A 19,807-nucleotide genomic window follows, 5' to 3' on the forward strand; every position below is an offset into this window, starting at 1 on the left:
GGTGCCCTCCTGAGAACACGTGTCTGGATGAGGGCCATGGCTCTTTGGACCTCGCCTGCCCCTTTACGTTCACCCTTAGTTGTGTGCACCTGTGAGTGGGTGTGTGCACCTGTGAGTGGGTGGGTGCACATGCGTGCTGCCCACAGAGGACACAAGAGGGCGCTGGAGCCCATCACAGGAGTTTGTGAGCCCCCTGACGCGGTGCGGGGAACGGAACTCAGGTCCACTGGGAGAGCAGACGCCCCCACTGAGGCTCAGCCTTCCGGAGTACTGAGGGTGGAGGTGACACTTCTTGAGTCCCAGTGTGGGGCTGTCTTCTAACCCCGGTGGCCAAAGGACTCACTAGAGAGTCTGGGTTCCCCTGGGCAGCTTTAGGACGCCTTCTATGCATGTGAGTGCACCACCATTGCTGTCTTCAGACACCCCAGATGAGGGCGCCAGACCCCACGACAGATGGTTGTGAGCCATCACGTGGGTGCTGGGAATCTCCCTACCTGGCTGTGTCCTTAGTTCTCAGAACAGCTCCCAGTCCACAGTAGGTGTTCAGTACATTTTGTTCTGTCTTGTTTTGCTGCTACAACCCAGTCCTGCCTCAGACTTTCCATCCTCTTGCACTGGCCTTGACGGTTCTGGGATGCAGGCCTGGGCCATCCGCAGAGACGCCTCCATCTCCTTCCCAAGTCAGTGCCTTCTAAAGCTACTCCACTCCACTCTCCTCTCCCTCATTCTCAAGCCTGCTTCTTCACCAAGTGCTTCCGTATCCCCCACGCCTCTCCATGCCTCCTCTTCAGCTCTCCGAGAAGGGTTCCATGGGACTTCTCAGTTAGGGGAGGGACAGAGGGAAGGAGGGAGGGAGGGAGAGAGAGATTTTCCCATCAAGGGCCCGTTTCTACAATATAGACACATCTGCCGTTTCTTGACTCCCAGGGGCGGAGCTGCTCAGAGCTCGGCACTTCCTTTCCCCTATTTGGTGAAAGGAGCCACCACAGCATCTGGATGACCCATTAGGACACAAAGAGGAAGGGATATCATTAGCTAAGTCAGGCAGCCCTGGCCACCCTGGGCGTGGGAATAGACACAGATATGGGAGGAAGAGGGAGCCAGGGTGGCCCCAGCACTGACTGACTCACTGTGAGGCCTTCCACCCTTTGCCCTGAAGCCTCTTCAGTGACCATCCTGGACCGGGGCATGACTGGCTTCCCGAGGCCCTTTCCACACAGCCCCTTGGGCATCCTTTTCCCAGAATGGACCAGGGACTCCCTCAGGCCCTGTGTTCCTTCCACTAAGTATTCCTTCAAAATAAGTCCTAAAACTGGTCCTACTGGCATGGTGGCACGCCTTTAATCCCAGTACTCAAGAGGCAGAGGAAAAGGGGGTTTCTGAGTTCTAGGCCAGCCAGGGCTACACAGTAAGACCTGTCTTAAAAAAAAAAAATCAACCTGACCGTGCAGTGGTGACACACGTGTTTAATCCCAGCACTCTGGGAGGCAGAGGCAGGCAGATTTCTGAGTTCAAGGCCAGCCTGGTCTACAGAGTGAGTTCCAGGACAGCCAGGGCTACACAGAGAAACCCTCGAAAAACAAAAACAAAAGAAAACAAAAATCAACCTGGTCCTGATGGTCTAGGCCCATCATCCTGGCTATTCAAGAGACTGAGGCAGGGGGATGACAAGTTAAAGGCCTGTACAAACTACAGAGAGTTCCAAACCAGCCTTGGCAACTAACCAAGACTAGGAGGGAATGGAGGAATGGGTGTGTGGGCAGGCCGCAGAATTAGCTTCTAGTACAAAAACAAATGAGGGGCAGTGGACGGCAGGCCAGCAAGATGGCTGAGCGAGTCAGGGTCCTCCCTGGGTCCCTCATGGTGGAGGGAACCGATTCCCTGAGCTGTCCTCTGACTACCACAGCAGTGATGTGGCAGAACCCCTACCCCTCAATAAGTAAATACATATTTTTTGTTGTTGTTATTTCAAGACAGGGTTTCTCTGTATAGCCTTGGCTGTCCTGGAACTCACTCTGTAGACCAGGCTGGCCTCGAACTCAGAAATCCGCCTGCCTCTGCCTCCCAAGTGCTGGGGTTACAGGTGTGTGCCGCCGCCGCCAGGCTTGGGTCTCCTTTCTAAACCAGCCCTGCTTATGATTCCTTCAAGCAGTCTGTCCAGATGGACTCAGACCTGCTTTTGACAGTCCCTGTCCTCCTTCACCATCTCAGAGCGAGAGAACGCGGTTTGTGTAGCGTCTCGGAATCTCTCTGCTTGACCTAGCAGTTAACACCTGTCACCGAGGAAGGAAGGCCACAACTTCAAAGCCAGACTGGGATAAATAGCTACACTCTTTTTCCAAACTACAAACAAGAAAGAATTACCAGGAGGCTACTAGGTATTACCAGAATGGATTCTAGGCAGGTGCTCTACCACTGAGCCACGCCCAGCCCCTCCCTGGGAATTTTAGATTAACATTTACTGCCAGGTTACACCCCCAGGCTTTGTTGGTTTGATATTTGAGACAGCGTTTCATTTTGTGGTCCAAGTGGGTCTTGAATTTCCAAATCCTTCCTCAGTCTCCCAAGTAGCTGGAATCATAAGCTTGGAGTATCTGATCAGACGCTTGTGTCGTCTTTACCTATTAGAAACCAAACAGTTGACTTAATTATCCCCTCATCCTAACTTCTCCATGGCTGAGTCCCCGTCTGGCAACCCATGATGACAAACGCCTGGCTGTGCCATTCCCTTCCGGCCCTGCTGGGATAAATGAATCGTCGGGGATCATACTGGAAGAAGAGAGCTGAGAGAGACACAAAAACCTCATTTTTCTTGTATTATGAATATTCACATGGCCATATTTACATCTTTGCGTGCAATGGGAAGGGTGCAGGGTGACAGTCGGGCATGGGGCTCACTGTGCCGGGGGCAGCAGCACCTTCAGTGGCACCTGGTCCCCCTGGGCAGTCGGAGGCACCGCCCAGACAGCCCCGGACGACTTGCCGGTGGTGCTCCTCTTGGAGGTCAAGGGCGTCTCCAGGGTGAGGGAAGCATTGGCCATCTCCTGGGGTTTGTTGCTGGCCAGGAAGCGGAGGAGGTTGTGCAGGGCCTTGGCCACGTCAGTGCGGGCGCCCTCGTTGACCAGGCAGTAGAGGATGGGGTCAGCCACGCAGTTGAGGCTGGTGAAGGCCAGGGAGCTGTGGTAGGCCGAGAAGACTCGCTCCTCGAAGCCACAGTCCCAGGGCCGGCCCAGGTAGACAGCGCTGCGAGACAGCAGGAGAGCGTGGTAGGGAGCGAAGCACACCAGCACAATGGCGATGAGGCTCAGGGCCAGGCGCTTGATCTTGACTTTCTCCTGCCGCTCGGTGGACACGCTGCTCTGCACGGCCCGCAGGATGCCGCGGTAGCACAGCAGCATGAGCGCCCAGGGGAAAAGGAAGCCCACGAAGACGCGGTACACATTCATCCAGGCCACCCAGCGCTCCATGGGGAACTTCTCGAAGCAGAAGGTGTGGTTGTAACGATCACGAAAGAGCTCGTCGTGGAAGAGCGGGGCGGAGTTGGCGCCCAGCTCGGTGGCCCAGACCACGGAGCTCACGGCCACTGCCGTCTTGACCCGGCGCAGGCGCGCAAAGCGCAGTGGATGGGCCACAGCCAGGTAGCGGTCCACGGAGATGCAGCACAGGAAAGCGATGCTGATGTAGATGTTGCTGTAGAAGATGAAGCCAAAGAGCTTGCAGGAGCCAGGGCCGTGGATCCAGTTGTCGTGGTGGAGGAAGTAGTCGACCCACAGCGGCAGCGTGCAGATGTACAGCAGGTCGGCGATGCTCAAGTTCATCAGGTAGACGCCCAGCTCGTTACGCTGCCGCACCTGGCGGTAGGCGGCCCACAGCGCCAGGCAGTTGGTGGGCAGCCCCACCCCGATGACGAAGATGTAGAGGGATGGTGGGAAGAGGTGGTCCACTCGAGAGTCCACGTGGCAGCCCTCCCACGTGCCCGTGCTGTTGTCCATCCTGGGCGACGGGGCTTCCCGGGCGCTTCCCCTGGCCCGCTGGGGCTACAGGGCCACGGGGGGCGGGAGGCCATCAGGCCCCCTGAGCCCCCTCTTTGGAGGCTCAGGGGAACATCACAGGAGGCAATTCACGAGGACTGAGGTCCCGGTTTGCTTTGTGGCAGGCTAAGCAAGAGGAGAACTTGAGAGGAAGACCGTCAAGGAAAGACGAAGGTGAGATAAGAGGTAGGACTAATGTCAATAGGGGTGACTGTCCACACAACCAGAGCACAAAGACGGGCACCGGAAAAAACAGGTGAAGGTTTATGGAAGAGACGAAGACACCAGAGGTGTCATGCGTATTGAAGTCCTAAGAAGTCAGTATGGACATGATGAAGTACCAGTGGGGTGGAATGTTCCAGAAGGCTAAGGAAAGACACAGGGGAGCATTGAGAAAAGTCACAGAGTTGGCAAGATGCAACTTAGAGTGATAGCATCGGCTAGGACATCAGCTGGAAACAGACAACTATGTAAAGTCACCAAAGGGGGAAGAAAAATGAGGTGACTGGGGATGGGCAAAGAGGAAGGGCCTGTCAGGGCCGGGGGCTGTGGGGAGGGATGCGAGGAGACGGGAAGGTGAGGAAGTGGCGGAGCACGGGAGGATTGTGGGTAGGAGGGGGACTCCGAAGGGGGTTCCAGGAGACTCAGAGTCGATCCTGGTGGAGACTGAGAAGTGGAGATGAAGCTGTCCCACTCACGACTGCACTGAGAGCTGAGATCGCTAGGCCTGAGGGGAGAGAAAACATTAGCGAATCCGGCGTGGATGTCCACACTGCCCCCCGCCCCGTACCTTCCCACTATTCCTGTGGAAGACCCCAGCCAAGCCTGCTTGAGTATCACCCCAAGGGAGAGGTGTCCAAGAGCCTGGGTTGAGGGTGCCAGGCAACAGAGGGGCTTTCCAAGTACAAGTCAAAGACCCCCCAGGTTGGCACGTGTCCTTGAACCCAGAAGGTGGAGGCTGTAGAATTAGGAGTTCAAAGTCATCCTCCACTGCACACTGGGTTTGAAACTGTGAAAACCTGTTTCTAAGTAAGCAGCGGATGGTGCAGAGAGTGGACACGGGGCTTGCAGCCAAGCTGTACTACCTGGGTTTGATTCCAGGATCTCGCACCGCAGAGGGAAAGAACCAATTCTATAGGTTGTCCTCTCACTTCTGCATATATAGTATAGCAAGCAGAAGCGCGCGCGCGCGCGCGCACACACACACACACACACACACACACACACACACACACACACGTTCATATAGAGAAAAACAGAAGATACAGCGATTGGACAAACCGAAGCAAAGTGAACCACTCGGATCTGTCCAAGGTCCTGATGCCCAAGGTGGGCAATCTCCGCCCTCAGCCCCCTTTCCCAGCCCGTGCTTCATTTCCCAGAGCCCCTCGGGGTCGACAGTGGGACAGAACAGGAGCTATTCTCTGAAAAAGTCACGGTCAGGGAGGCTGGCGTTGGTGCCAGCAGAGGGCGCAGCCCTTACAGGCTTCCGACTTCTTTCCCACCGTCCAGTGAGGACCCAGAACCTTTATTCTGGGAAGATCTACAAGTTTAAAGAGGAGAACAACGGGCTGTACACATGGCTCAGCGGTTATGAGCACTCACTGCTCTTCCAGAGGTCTTGAGTTCAAATCCCAGCAACCACATGGTGGCTCACAACCATCTGTAATGGGATCTGATGCCCTCTTCTGGTGTGACTGAAGACAGTGTACTTATATATATTAAATAAATAAATCTTAAAAAAAAAAAAAAAAAGAAAAGAAAAATCAGAGAACAATCGTGCAGCAAACCCCAGTCTATATTTATTTACTAAATCGCTCTCACTCTCTCATGTAGTCCAGGCTGGCCATGAACCTGGCTTGGAATCGAGAATGACCTCGACGCTTCAGCCTGCTCCTGAGTGTTGGGATCACAGGAACGCAGAGCTTGGGTTGTTATCCCGGGCCTCGTGCACTCAAGGAAGACCACCTGAGCCACATCCCTGTACATATGTTGGTCGGCTGGATGGGTTTTATGGCTGGGTCTTATTATGCAGCCCAGGCCACATAAGCATCCTTGCTTCCCGAGTGGTGAGAGTACAGGCAGGCACCTCCAGGCCCAGCCTCAAAGCATTTTAAACTCAGGAGGCAGAGGCAGGCTGATGTCTGAGGTTGAGGCTAGCCTGGTCACAGAGTGAGTTCCAGACCAGCCATGACTTCAAAGAGGCTTATTTTAAAAAAAGAAAGAAGGAAAGAAAGAAAGAAAGAAAGAAAGAAAGAAAGAAAGAAAGAAAGAAAGGAAGGAAGGAAGGAAGGAAGGAAGGAAGGAGCCAGGCGGTGGTGGCGCACACCTTTAATCTCAGCACTCGGGAGGCAGAGGCAGGCAGATTTCTGAGTGTGAGGCCAGCCTGGTCTACAGAGTGAGTTCCAGGACAGCCAGGGCTACACAGAGAAACCCTGTCTCGAAAAAAAAAAAAAACAAAAAACAAAAACAAATCCAACTCCCCCCCCCCAAAAAAAAGAAAGAAAGAAAGAAAGAAAAGAAAAGAAAAGAAAAGAAAACCATACAAACAAACAAGATCAAACTTGGAAATCCAGTCTAAGACAATGAACAGACAAAGTGCCACGCGGACGGGGGGAAGGACACGGAGGCTGGGAGGCCACCTCTGAAAAATCCCCAGAACACACTTAAAACCCACTTTCTGAGGGGCCGGTCAATGGGACGACTCGAAACGTTGCTTGCTGCCGCGCATCACGCCCTGATTCTATTCCCAATACCCACAGGGCAAAAGGGGAGAGCTCACGCTCACGCCCAGAAGTTCTCCTCCACACACAAACCAGGGCAATAAGTAAATAAACAAATAAATGAATAAATGTAATTTAAGGGAGAAAAAACAGATAGACCGGCTAGCTAAAGTCTACTGGACAGATGAGGAAACTCTAGACCAGAGAGGGGAAGGCATGAACCTGGAGTCACACAGAAAGCCTCGAAAACTCACGTGTCTTCCTCCCAAGGAAAGTCCTTCCTGCTTTATCTTCAGATGGACCCCGTGTCTCGGATCCCTCACTTGCTCTGCTAGCACCACTGCTCGGGGCTTGTGGCAGCGTCTGTCTATCAATCTGCCTCCCTCAGTTAACTACACACAGGGCAATCAGGGTGTCACTACCTAAGGGAATCTGTTCTTGTTCTTCATGAACTTCCAAAGTCTTCCAAGACTCTGGGGGCGTGACTCAGTGGTAGAGCCCCGCCTAGAATCCCCCAGTGAGGGGCTGGGGGCGTGGCTCAGTGGTAGAGCCCCGCCTAGAATGCCCCAGTGAGGGGCTGGGGGCGTGGCTCAGTGGTAGAGCCCCGCCTAGAATCCCCCAGTGAGGGGCTGGAGGCGTGACTCAGTGGTAGAGCCCCTGCCTAGAATCCCCCAGGGAGGGGCTGGGGGCGTGGCTCAGTGGTAGATCCCCGCCTACAATCCCCCAGGGAGGGGCTGGGGGCGTGGCTCAGTGGGAGAGCCCTTGATTAGTATGTGCAAGGCTCTAGGTTCTCTCTTCAGGATTGCAAGAAGATGAATAGACTTGTCAGAAAATGGCAGCTCCCCGTGCCTGGGGCCAGGTGCCGGTGCCGGGTGCCCGGCTCCTCCCAGCGAGCCTGTGCTGTTTGCCCACCCCTCCCTCCAGCGATCTCCAGTCCAGTGAGCTTGCTCCAGTGCTGACTTCTCCACTCTCTCCGTGACTGGCCTGCGGTGTCTTCAGCTCCTCTTCCATGTCCTTTTTCACTCCTTTCCAAGTCGTCGCTACCGAGTGCCCGCCACTCCTGCAACCTTCTCCTCACAGCACTGTGTAGCCTGTTGCCGTCTGTCTGTCCGGAGCTCCATCAGGGACAAGGACCCTGAGTGACATGTAGACTGTTCTATTTCCCGTGTGATGGACAGTCCTTGCATACAGTAGGTGCTCAACAAGTGCCTGGGTAGAGAAGTCCTTCCAGACGCCTAGAGGCTGGGAGAGGGCAGAGCACCCTGGCCATGGCTTTTCCCACAAGGCCTCGCTTCCTCCCAGGCTTTACCCCAGGCATGGCCAGCCCTGGGGAGCCCGGGCGAGAGGCTGCAGCTGGGAGGAGATTAAGGGCAGGACCCATCTGCTTCCTGATTGACTTGGAAAGGTCAGGCCACGTCCGATCCCTCAGGCCAGCACCCTGTGGGGAGTCTTTGAACACCTAGCATCCCAACCCAGAGCCGGAAACTTCCAGATCCCTTGAGATGGAGTGGGAGGGACTTGTTCCTGGGTAGACCAATGGGAGCCAACCCAGCCTACCATCAATCACAACTTCCCACCTAGACCACGTCTTCCCCCTGGCATCTGTCTCCTCTTTGTCCCGCCCCCTCTTCTGCTGGCGCTCTCTGCCCAAGCTCGCTGTCTCTCTGTCTCTGTCTCTCTCCATCTCTACTTTCCTTCAGAAGCCTTAACTTCTACTAAAGAGGGGAATGGTCTCTATCCTAATCGCATCACCCTGGAAATCTTTGGTAAAATATTCAGGGTTTGGGCCTGGGGATGTGGCTTGCTGAGAGAATGCTTACCTAGAGCCTAACAGTGGGTGTGCTGGGGTGTGGCTCAGCAGAAGACGCTTCTCTAGCAGGAGCGAGGAGGGCGCGAGGAGGGACTGAGCTCAGTCCCTATGACCAAGAGACAGAAGGCTGACAGGCGCGCTGGGCACACAGCCCTCGCCTGGTGAGCCCGCGGCCCTGGGCCCCGTATCCCAGCACTTCCTATACCAGCCCTGTTGACCTATGACCCGACAGGGCAGCCTGGGATGAACGAGACCCCGCCTCAACATTTAAACAGAAACTAAGGACATAATGGGCTGAGGATAGGACTCAGCGTGTAAAGTGACTGCCACACAATGTACAGAGCCATATTGGGGCAGTCTTGCACTTGGTCAGAGTTTGACTTTGGTCAAGGTTAACTTCTCCCAGTTAGCCAGGATTCTGCTCCACTTAGGGTGGAGCGCACGTAGTAAAGGTTAAGTTCATTGTTCTTCCTGGTATAGGGATTCCTGAATTAAACAGGTGACCCACCCAGCTGCCGGAGCAGTCAAGACGAAGACCTCCAAGAGAAGCTAGACAACTTCCACCGGAACTCAGCCTGGAGTCTGGGGGGAGGGTTTGCCCAAACTGTTAAAAGGTCCGGCGCCATTAAAGTTTACGGCTTTGATCAGTGAACATTGACTTAGCCGTACTTTCTTTTCGCCGCTCTTCCCTATGACCCCAAAATTCTCTCAACAGGTAACCCAGTTTACATGTAGCTGCTGGCGGCTACAACACAAGGTGAGGAACGCCTTCAGGTCCTCAGCACCCACATTACAGCCCTTGGGGGAGAGCTGGATGTCCCCTGAAACCCCTTCCATGGCCCCAAGTCCCTGCTGAGACTGGAACACAGGCGGCAAAGACATTCCTGGCAGCCGGCGGAAATGAACTTCCCATTGCCAATTTCCTCTCAGGGAACAGTCTAGCATCCACCATGTCCTCAGCCTACCTGAGTCATGGGGACGCTAGGAGTGGGGCAGAGATACTGACAGACAGACGGACGGACTGACTGACGGACGGACGGACGGACGGACAGACGGACGGACGGACGGACAGACGGACGGAACATCAGACTGACCTTTCTTCTTCCTTCCCTGACATTTGGCCACCACCACAACACTCCCGCCCCAGCCCCAGCCATCACAGAACCTCTGATTCTTAGAATTCCATGATACAGGTTTACATAGTGTGGGGACAGGGAGCTATTTCTTCCCAGTCCATATGGGGAAACTGAGGTCCAGAGACGAAAGGCTGTTCTTCACTATATGAGCTGAACAGTATCTCCTCTGAGTATTTTGTTCCTCTCATTCCCGTCCTAATGTCTTTCCAGGGGCTTCAGACCCATTTGAGAGTCTGTTAAAAGTCAGGACATGTTATTTATGTATTTTTCAAGACAGAGTTTCTCGGTGTAACCCTGCTGACCTGGAACTCGCTCTAGATTAGACTGACCTTGAATTCCGAGATCCACCTGCTTCTGCCTCCTGAGTGCCGGGATTAAAGATGTGTGTCACTATACCTGGTTAATAGGGAAATTTTAAGAACATACACACAGGGCTAGAGAGATGCCTCAGTGGATAAGAGCACTGACTGCTCTTCCAGAGGTCCTGAGTTCAATTCCCAGCAACCACATGGTGGCTCACAACCATCCAATGCATTCTTCTAGCAGCTACCAGTGTACTCATGTTAAAAAAAGGGCACACAAAAGTGACCCTGGAAAGAGGTGGGCACATGCATAACACAGACACACACACACACACACACACAGAGACAGACAGACACATACACACACGGACACACACACGGACACACACACACAGACACATACACACACGGACACACACACACACACACAGACCCATCATGGCTGGAGTGTCCTTCTAGCCCTGTCCAGCCCCAGGTGGAGTCAATGTTATCTTAACCCTTAGTGAGTCTTGGGGGGGTGCATGCAAGCACACATTTCACACCCCAGCCCCCAACTCAGGTCCCTGCAGGAAAAGATGAGTTCAAGTGTGGCACAGCTTTTGGGGGGATAGGAAAGGATAGCCTGTACTCCAAGCCACAGCTGCTAAAAAAGCCAGAAAAAAATGCCTGGCCCCAGAAGCACCCCCAGCAAACTTCAAAGACATGGAGGTTGAAAAGCCAAGAGAAAGCGGTGATGGGCCCACTCAGCCCACCCACTCACCACCACCATTTCCGAAGCCAGCTCCCCCTATTGTGCTCCACCATGGGCTCCCAGTCTCCCCCATTCTGGAGGCCCCAGGGGACCGGCCAGCTCCGGTCTGCTCATTAGGGCTGAAATGTGATCAGTGCTCCTCGCTGCCCACCTGGCGCCTCCACAGCCAGAGGAAATGATGTGTGCGTGCGTGTGTGTGTGTGTGTGTGTGTGTGTGTGTGTAGCCAGGCCACCTGGCAGGGCTCAGTTTCCCCATTTCTATTAAGGAGCATCTCTGTCCCCCACCTACCCCCAACCCTGGCCTCTACACCCACACCAGCCATACCCAGCAGGACTGTGGAATTCTTAGAGCTACCCTGCTGACATTCTAGAATCCGGCAGTTCTCAAGAGATTCTATGGCCGCCCCGTTTGTGGTCAAATGTTCTAACACTCTAGAGCCTTGATTCTCTGCTTTCTGTTCTTGTTATCCTCGCCTTTGCCAGCACGCACACCCTTGTCAGTTTCCAATATTCCAGGCGTCTCCCGGCCCAAGATCCTGAAGTTCTATTGTTAGAACCTTCTATGATTTCAAAAAAAAAAAAAAAAAAAAAAAAACCCGAAAAGAAAAAAAAAGAGAGAGAGAGAAAAAAAATAAAATAAAACACACGCTATGACTTTCATAATCTATTATTAAACCCTGGGTGATTTTTATCTTTTCCCAGCAAATGAATACATGCTTCCCTTTTCACTCTTTGCAGAAATGAGAACGCTTTGTAAATAGGTGAACCCTGCGTCCTCTTTCCCCCCACATTCCTGATATGACTTAAACCATTCTGAGTTGCTGAAGGTTCACAGAGTTGGGGGTCAGGAGAGATGATTACTCGCCCCCCCCCCAAATTATATTCTCCCCACCTCGGGAAGGGACGGACCCCAGGAATTCAGGCGGCTTCTGACCTGTGCTCAGCGGTCTGGCCCCGTCCCTCCCTGTTCACACCAGCTGAGTTATTATTTGTCTAGACACAAACCAAATTATAGGCCCTGTCCCGGGGGAACAGTGGGCCTTGAGGGGAGGGTCAGGAGACTGGGGTGGAGTTAATCCACTTGGCGTGTCTCTCTCCATCTGAGACTCCTCCCCCTCCACCCCCAGCCCCGGCCACCTCTGGTCTCTTTCCCTCTCTATCAGCAAGCCCGCAGAAATACCTTTTCTGCTCTGCTCCACAAACCCTCCCTTCTGGCCTCCAGCCTTTGTCTGGCCCGGCTCCCTACTCGCTTAGCGGACCTCATTGCTCGAATTATCCGACTTAGTGGTAGAGCAAGAATTCAGGTCTCCAGATATGGTCAAGGGAACCCAGGGCTCCGGATATGGGCTGCCCATCGGGCAAGAGTCCTAAGCCCCACGGCTGGCAATAACTTACCTCTGCTCTAAGGCCTCAGTTTCCCTGCTTGTAAAATGGAAGGGCATGGCATATGTGGTTCCCACAGGTGTTTTGTAGCACACAGCTGTGAGTGCCATAAACCTTCAAGACATCGGCACAGCATGCATGGATTGAGGGGTTGGAACATCAAAGGGCCTTCGGTCCCCTGTGCTTGTCTCAAAGGGCTTTGGTGTCCCAAGTCCTATCACTCAAGGACAGGAAGGCAGCAGGGTCCCAGACTGGCCTCAGACTAAGATTCTCCTACCTCAGCCTGGCCTACAAGAGTCTTTTGAGACACAGTGTCATGTAGCCAGCCTAGGCTGGCCTACAACTCCTAATCCTCCTGTCTCTTACCTTCCTAGTGCTGGGATAACAGCCAGGTGCAGCCTCCAGGGCTCCCGGGTGACCTGAGTTTGGGAACCCTTGCCCGTCTGTCTCAGTATCCATTTCTAGGAGAATCCCAACCCTGAAGTTGATTAAGTTCAACCTCAGAGAGAGAGGGAGAGAGAGAAAGAGAGAGAGAGAGAGAGAGAGAGAGAGAGAGAGAGAGAGAGAGTTGTTGGGAAGCCCTTCTGGTAGATTTCAGGGGGGTACAGCTGGTTGTAGGGTCCAGAGGGAGCGCTGAGGTGTTCCCATCTTTTTCACTAGTGTCTCCAGTGCATATCCAGCTTGGGACACACACACACACACACACACACACACACACCAAAGCTTTGGGAATTCTGGAGCCTTGTCTTAATCTGGTTGAGAAATGCAGTCCAGGAGTTCAGTTCCAGGGAAGGGGAGTCAGACAAAGCAGGAAGGAGTTAACAGAGACCCAGCCAAAATCCTGGAAGGGAGGAAGTGCAGGAGGAAGTCACCCCCACCCCCAGCCAGGAATTCCTGAGACAGGAGGGTGGAGTAGGTGTGACCTCAGAAGCCATGGGGTGACTACAAAGTAGGCACTGGGGTCATGGTGTCACTCAGAGTCCATTTGCCCTGGATTGCAATACCACTGTCCCCAATCCTACGCAGTCCCACATCCTGGAGGGAAAGGTTCCAGGGTGTCTCAGGACTTAGGGAGCGTGATGGGGGCGGGGCGCTGGGCCAGAGAACCAGAGAGGAGCGGGTAGGGGGGCACGCTGAAATGGATACCGAGTTAGGGGACATACAAAGAGAAAAAGGAGGGGGTCCCACATAAACAGGGGGATGGAGGTCAGGGATGAGGTAGAAGGGGTCCAGACGCAGATGGGGGACCCCGAGAGATAGAGAAATGGAGCCCACTGGGTTTGTTGCTGAAGAACCCCCTCATGCTTTTAGGGGCCGAGGCAGTAGGATGGCCAGTTTAAGGTGAACCAGAGCTGTACAGCCAGGGGCTGTGTATAAAACGCCAGAGGGTGGAGAGTCGGCTGTGGTGACACATGTAATCCCAGTAGACTCTAGGAAACAGAGGCAGGAGGATTGCAGTGAATGTGAGGCCAATGTGGGCAGGAGAGTGAGTTCAAAGATAGTTTATGGTATGCGGTGAGATCTTGTGTGTGTGTGTGTGTGTGTGTGTGTGTGTGTGTGTGTGAGAGAGAGAGAGAGAGAGAGAGAGAGAGAGAGAGAGAGAGAGAGAGAAAGGCAGGGGTTCTTAGGCACCCCAGGGTCGGGAGGGAGAAGCAGAAGAGGTGGGTTCTCCGGAGTCGACTGGAGGAGAGGGGACGCTGCGGGGAGACTGAGGCAGCGGAGTGGCCACCCAGAGTCTTGGACCTGAGAAGGGGTAGGACGTAACTAACGGAGGGACAGCACCCACCTGCTCCGCGGCTGGGCTGGGCGACCGGCGTCTCTGACTTGGTCCCGACTCTGCGACTCTGCGCAGCGCAGCGCAGGGACCCGGCGGGCGCCCCCGCGGGGCAGGAGAGCAGCTCCGATCCCTGGCCAGGGGCTGGAGTCGGAACCCAGGCCCCGCCCCAGCCAGGCCCGCCCCCATTAACCCGTCCTCTGCCGCTCCCCTACGCCCCATCGTGTCCCCCCCCCCCCACCTCGGGAAAATCACCTGCTGCCTTAGGGGCACAACCCTTTAACTCTACCTTACCCTCTCTCCAATTCCACACTTTGAATTGAAGCCGTCTTCTGGGAAGGGAAGTTTGGCTTGGGACCTTCCTGTCGCTTCCTTCTTTGAAGAGCCCCTGCCTGCAGGCCTCCGTTAACCCTCTCCACATCCCTTGAAGGGACTGAGAACAGAGGGGTCTGTCCAGGGGCCAGTGGACTGTCTCAGCAGACAGGGGAGCCCACTCGGGGGAAGGAGAGAATGGGACTCTTCACGATGTCCTCTGACCTCCGCACTGTCCGGTGCCACAGACGAATAAATGTAAAACAAACATATTAAGTGGCAGCCCCTAAGTATCGACCTCAGGTATCAGAGTCTCACATCGAAGGAGCCTTGGGGGTCAGCTCGCAGGCCTTGCCTCTGTTACCCCCACAGTCAGAGTGCTCAGACACAGTCTTTTTCTCAACGTGTCCCTTGTCACTTCACAGAGAGCATAATGTCAGATCTGTAAAAATATCATTCTGGGCTACATGCTCGCCTGCAATCTCGGCGCTTGAGAAGCTGGGGCAGGAGGATCGCCGAGAGTTTTGAGGGTGACGTGGGCTAATGAGGTCTTTTTAGGGTGCACCGGGCTGTCCAGGGCACCCGAGTCTGCCCTCTAAAAGCCGGATGTACCCATAGATCACCTCGGCGCCTCACTTTTCCAGGACTGTACTTATCGGTCTTTTCCTGGTTTTTCCTCGCTGGCAGAGGAGGCCATTCTTGTTGAGGTTCCTTACTCTGGTGTGTCTGTTGCCTGGAAGTGAGATTCCCATTGTTCTCAGGAAGTGTGCAAAGGTTCCAAAGAGCTGCACTGCCCTCTTTTTAATCATGGTCGGTCACTTCCTGCACAAATTAGTCCTGAGAGGTCATTATAGATGCAGGGACTTCTGATCCAACTGGAATACAGCCCTCCAAAAACAACAGTAGGGATGGTGTTTACAATTCTAATTTACATAGTTATTTTATCTTGCCTGAGAAGATAGAACCAATGGCCTTACACATACTAGTCCCCCTCCCTGGGGGATTCTAGGGGGGGGGGCTCTACCACTGAGTCCTGCCCCAACCCCGCCCCCAGCCCCGCCCTGGGGGTTCTAGGCAGGGCTCTGTTACTGAGTATAGCACTCAGTATTGTGTTTGTTGTTTCAGACAAGATTTCACTATGTAACCCTGGGTGGCCAGGGACTCAGAGGGGTCCACCTTATTCTGTCTCCTTAGTGCTTGCATCACCATACCGAATGCTTGCTTTGTGTGTGTGTGTGTGTGTGTGTGTATAGCAACATCAGGTGCCCTTGTGTGAACATGTGCACATGTGTCTGTGAGGATGTGTGTGTGTGTTGCACATAGAAGTCATTTTAGGTAGTTCCTCAGGAATCATCATCTTAGATTTTTTTGGTATTATTTTGGATTGGTTTTGGTTTTTCAAGACAGTGTTTCTTACCGGGCAGTGGTGGCACACGCCTTTAATCCCGCACTCGAGAGGCAGAGGCAGGTGGATTTCTGAGTTCGAGGCCAGCCTGGTCTACAGAGTAAGTTCCAGGACAGCCAGGGCCACACAGAGAAACCCTGTCTCGAAAATAAATAAATAAATAAATAAATAAATAAATAAATAAATAAAAAGACAGGGTTTTTTTGTATAGCCCTGGCCGTCCTGGAACTTACTCTGTGGACCAGGCTGGCCTCGAACTCAGAAATCTGCCTGATTCTGCCTCCCAAGTGCTGGGATTAAAGATGTGTGCCAACTCGTTTAATTAGAATCCTTGTTTGGGGGCTGGAGAGATGGCTCAGCGGTTAGAGCACTGACTGCTCTTCTACTGGTCCTGAGTTCAATTGCCAGCAACCACATGGTGGCTCACAAACATCTGTAATGGGATCTGACGCCCTCTTCTGGTGTGTCTGAAGACAGCGACAGTGTACTCACGTATAATAAATAAATCAATAAGTCTTTTTTAAACGCTCCTTGTTCATCGTTATCCTGTGTAAGGACTTTCGGGGAGTGGGGTGCGTGTCTCGGGGCAGCCTCGGGGAGCTGGTTCGCTCCTTCCACTTTCACGTGCATTGAAGGGTTAAACGCAGGTTGTCAGGCTCGAAGGGTTTACCCTCTATCTCATGTCACACTTTTTACAGTCTATGTTTTATTCTTTTGTGTCTGCACGCTGTAGCTGCAGTACCTGTAGGAGCCAGAGGAGGGCGTCGAACCCCGGAACTGGAGCTACAGATGCTCGTGAGCTGCCAGGTGCGCATTGGAAGGACGATCAGCGCCCTTAACCGCTGCGCCATCTCTCCAGCCCCTCGCCCCGTCCTCAAGCTCAGACGCCAAGCAAGCGCTTTACTGACAGCCGACGTCAGCCATCTCGTCAGTATCCTGCTCTTTCTGTTAACATCACAGATTAGTTTTCACCTGTTCTGCAGCTTCGCACGAGTCCAACAACTTAAGAGAAAAAGGGAGCTGTTGCAGCACCGCTGTGTGGCCTTGGGGAGGTGACCTCACCTCTCTGAACTACAACAGTCTCTTCTTTCAGGGGACTTAATGGGCATAGGAAATGCGACTGTAAACCGTAAAGCAGGGACACTCACAACCTAGGGGAGTGAAAAGGGCCAAGGTGAGTGCCTCGGCGACCTTATATCCTCCCGCCTCCGTTCCAGACTGAGTCACAAGTGTGGCCCCCGTGGCCTGGTTCTAAAAAGCAAGTCGGAGTGCCCGGTGGTTTGTGGGGGTAGGATCGCCCTTTCCTCTAGCGTACCCTAAGTTTGCATCAATTCATTCCAAGTCGTGGCAGGCAAGACGGCCTGTCTGAGGGTCACTGGGAACATTTACAGAGGAGGACAATTTTCGGAAGGACAGCGAGACGCTGGAGGGCACCCGCAGCCATGAGAGCATCTCCACCCACGCCTTTAGGGTGCAAACGAAGACCGCGTCCCCTACTCGGGCATCGGAGGGGACGCGGAACTCTGGCTGAGTGACGGCCTGCACAAGGCAGCTTCTCGCGACCCAGCTCAGGGGACCCCGAGGGGACCGGGGAGGGCGCGGCGGGGGGGCGGATGGAGAATCACTAGCAATTTTCCGACCGGCTTTTCAAGGGATAATTTTCCATGCAGACCAAAGATGACCACAAGGGGGCGACAAAGCATTAAGAGCCACCAAGGAAAAAGCGTTTCTCTTTCTATAGTGAGGGTCACCTTCCCAGAACTTGGATTGGTGGAATCCAGCGGGAGGGGAGCACACACAGGAAAGAAGGCTGGACCCAAGAATGTCAGGGGAAAAGGCCTTTAAAAACCTAGAAGAGGGCTGGAGAGACGGCTCAGCGGTTAAGAGCACTGATTGTTCTTCTGAAGGTCCTGAGTTCAATTCCCAGTGATCACACGGTGGTTCACAGCCATCTGTAATGGGATCTGATGCTCTCTTCTGGTGTGTCTGAAGACAGCCACAGTGTACTCACATGCATAAAATAAACTAAAAAAATAAAAGTTTAAAAGCCCAACCAGAATGCTCTTTAGCAAGGGAACACAGGTGAACTCCATCCCGAGATGGCAGTCACTTGTCTCAGAGGACAATCACTACTGCAGCAGGCACTTTATGGGCACTTTGAGGAAGTTGAATTCAACAGTTTTTGGGTAAGACACACTCAGCTATTCAAACACTCTAATTGCCACCCGGTAAGCAGTGCCCAAGTTCCTGCTTCTAGGAGACAGCATGGAAGTGACCAGCAACCCTGGCCCTTCCCACCATGGTCCGAAGCCAGCGAAAGGGACACAGATCTGTCTCCAACAGATGACACCAGAGTTGTCAGTGCCTGTGACAGGGGCCAGGAGACAGCTGGAGCCACAAGAGGCTCCGTTTGATTTTATCAGGAGGAGACAACAGTCTGAGCTTCTCCCTGGAACGCTTCCTTCTTCACCCTTCTGTGTTAAGGTCGTTCTGTTGCCCCCTCCAGGGAGCCCTCCAAGATGTCATCTTGGTCTCTCAGCATCTTCTGAGGCAGGTCTGCCTTTCCGTGAGGTAGTGCTGAGGTTATCTTGATTTTCACTATACCCAAAACCATGCACACACATCCACACACACTTACATGCACATGTGTACACACACACGCGTACACCCACACATATGCACACACACACTTGCACACACACAGACATACACAATACACACACGCACATGCATACACACATGAACACATATATATGCACACATGCACGTACACACTTGCACATGCATATACACAGGCTTATAGACATGCTCACACACATATACATATACATGAACACTCATATACACTCACATACACACATGCACACACACACACACACCACATAGGAATGCTGCTTACAGAATTTGTTTGCTTGTTTTGAGTAGTGGAAGGAACATCTCCACCCTGGTCGGACATCGATAGGACAACGCCTTCGGACGAGTAGGCTGTAAGTTCGGTGGCTTCCTCTCTTCAGTGTGTGTGTGCGCACACGCGCACAATGCAAGGAGGGTGGAGGGCAGCACTGTGGGCTCATTCAGTCCTTCCTCCTCCACATGGGTTCTAGGCCAGCCTCAAGCCAACAGGCTTGCCCTGCAAGGTATCGTTAGTCACCGGGCCGCCTCACAAACCCTCTCTAACTTATTTTTTAACTACATTTACTTGCCAGACATGGCTGTGTACACGTCAATCCCAGCACTCAGGAGGCAGAGGCAGGTGAATCTTAGAGTTTGAGGCCAGCCTGGTCTAGAGTGAGCTCCAGGACAGCCAGGGCTACACAGAGAAACCCTGTCGCAAAAATCAAAACCAGCCAACCAAACAAACAACGAAAGAAAAGAAAGGTTTCTGTTCTGTGGGATCTAATCTGTCGCTTAGATTGCTGGCGTGCTCGCCTAGTGCACAGAGCCCTTGGGTTTTCATCCACATCACATGTTCCAGGCATGCTGCTGTATGCCTGAGATCCCCCTACCCTAGGTTATACCAAGATCATCCTCAGCTAGACCCTGCCTAAAAAAATAATAATCCCAGCCGGAGACGTCTCAGCAGTTAAGAGCACTGAACAGCTGTCTGTGATTGGATCCGATGCCCTCTCCTGGTGCATCCGGAGACAGCAACAGTGAACTCACACACATTAAAAAATAAATAATAAATATTTTTAAAAATGATCCTTTCTAGAGGCAGAGGAGGTAGCCGCCAGACAAGGCTGTGCACACGTCAATCCCAGCACTCAGGAGGCAGAGGCAGGGGAATCTTGGAGTTTGGAGTCTATAAAGTGCCTACCAGGAAAACGTGGGAAACTGAGGTCAGTCTCTAGCAACCGTGTAAGATCTGAGCATAGCAGCGTAGGTCTTCAATGCCAGTTCTGGGGAGGTAGAAGAGAGGCGACCCTGGGGCTTGCTGGCCCGCCAGCTCAGCCACACTGTTCTGAGTTCAGTAAGAGAGAGACTGTCTTCAAAACCAAAGTGGATGGGGCTGGGAGGACGGCTCTGGGGTCAGAGTGCTCCATTGGGTTCCCGGCACTTACCCTGGGTAGCTCCCAACCGCTTACAACTCCAAACCCAAGAGATCTAGCGCCCTCTTCTGGTTTCCAAGTGCAGCTGAACACATGTGCAGTCACACACACACTCCTACATAATGTATTTT

The 19,807-nt window shown here is 53.3% G+C and overlaps 1 protein-coding gene across 1 annotated transcript; it reads right to left on the bottom strand.

The window, feature by feature from the left end:
- Positions 1-2,807: 2,807 nt before the first annotated feature.
- On the bottom strand, positions 2,808-14,032 carry Gpr4 (G protein-coupled receptor 4). Its single transcript, XM_052171806.1, has 2 exons — positions 13,923-14,032; positions 2,808-4,758 (listed from the first exon to the last, which is right to left on the bottom strand). The coding sequence occupies exon 2, from the start codon at positions 3,990-3,992 to the stop codon at positions 2,895-2,897; it is 1,098 nt and encodes a 365-aa protein (XP_052027766.1). The 5' UTR covers positions 3,993-4,758; positions 13,923-14,032; the 3' UTR covers positions 2,808-2,894.
- Positions 14,033-19,807: the final 5,775 nt, after the last annotated feature.

This window comes from Apodemus sylvaticus, chromosome 1 (genome assembly GCF_947179515.1).
Source record: "Apodemus sylvaticus chromosome 1, mApoSyl1.1, whole genome shotgun sequence".
NCBI classification, from domain to species: Eukaryota; Metazoa; Chordata; class Mammalia; order Rodentia; family Muridae; genus Apodemus; species Apodemus sylvaticus.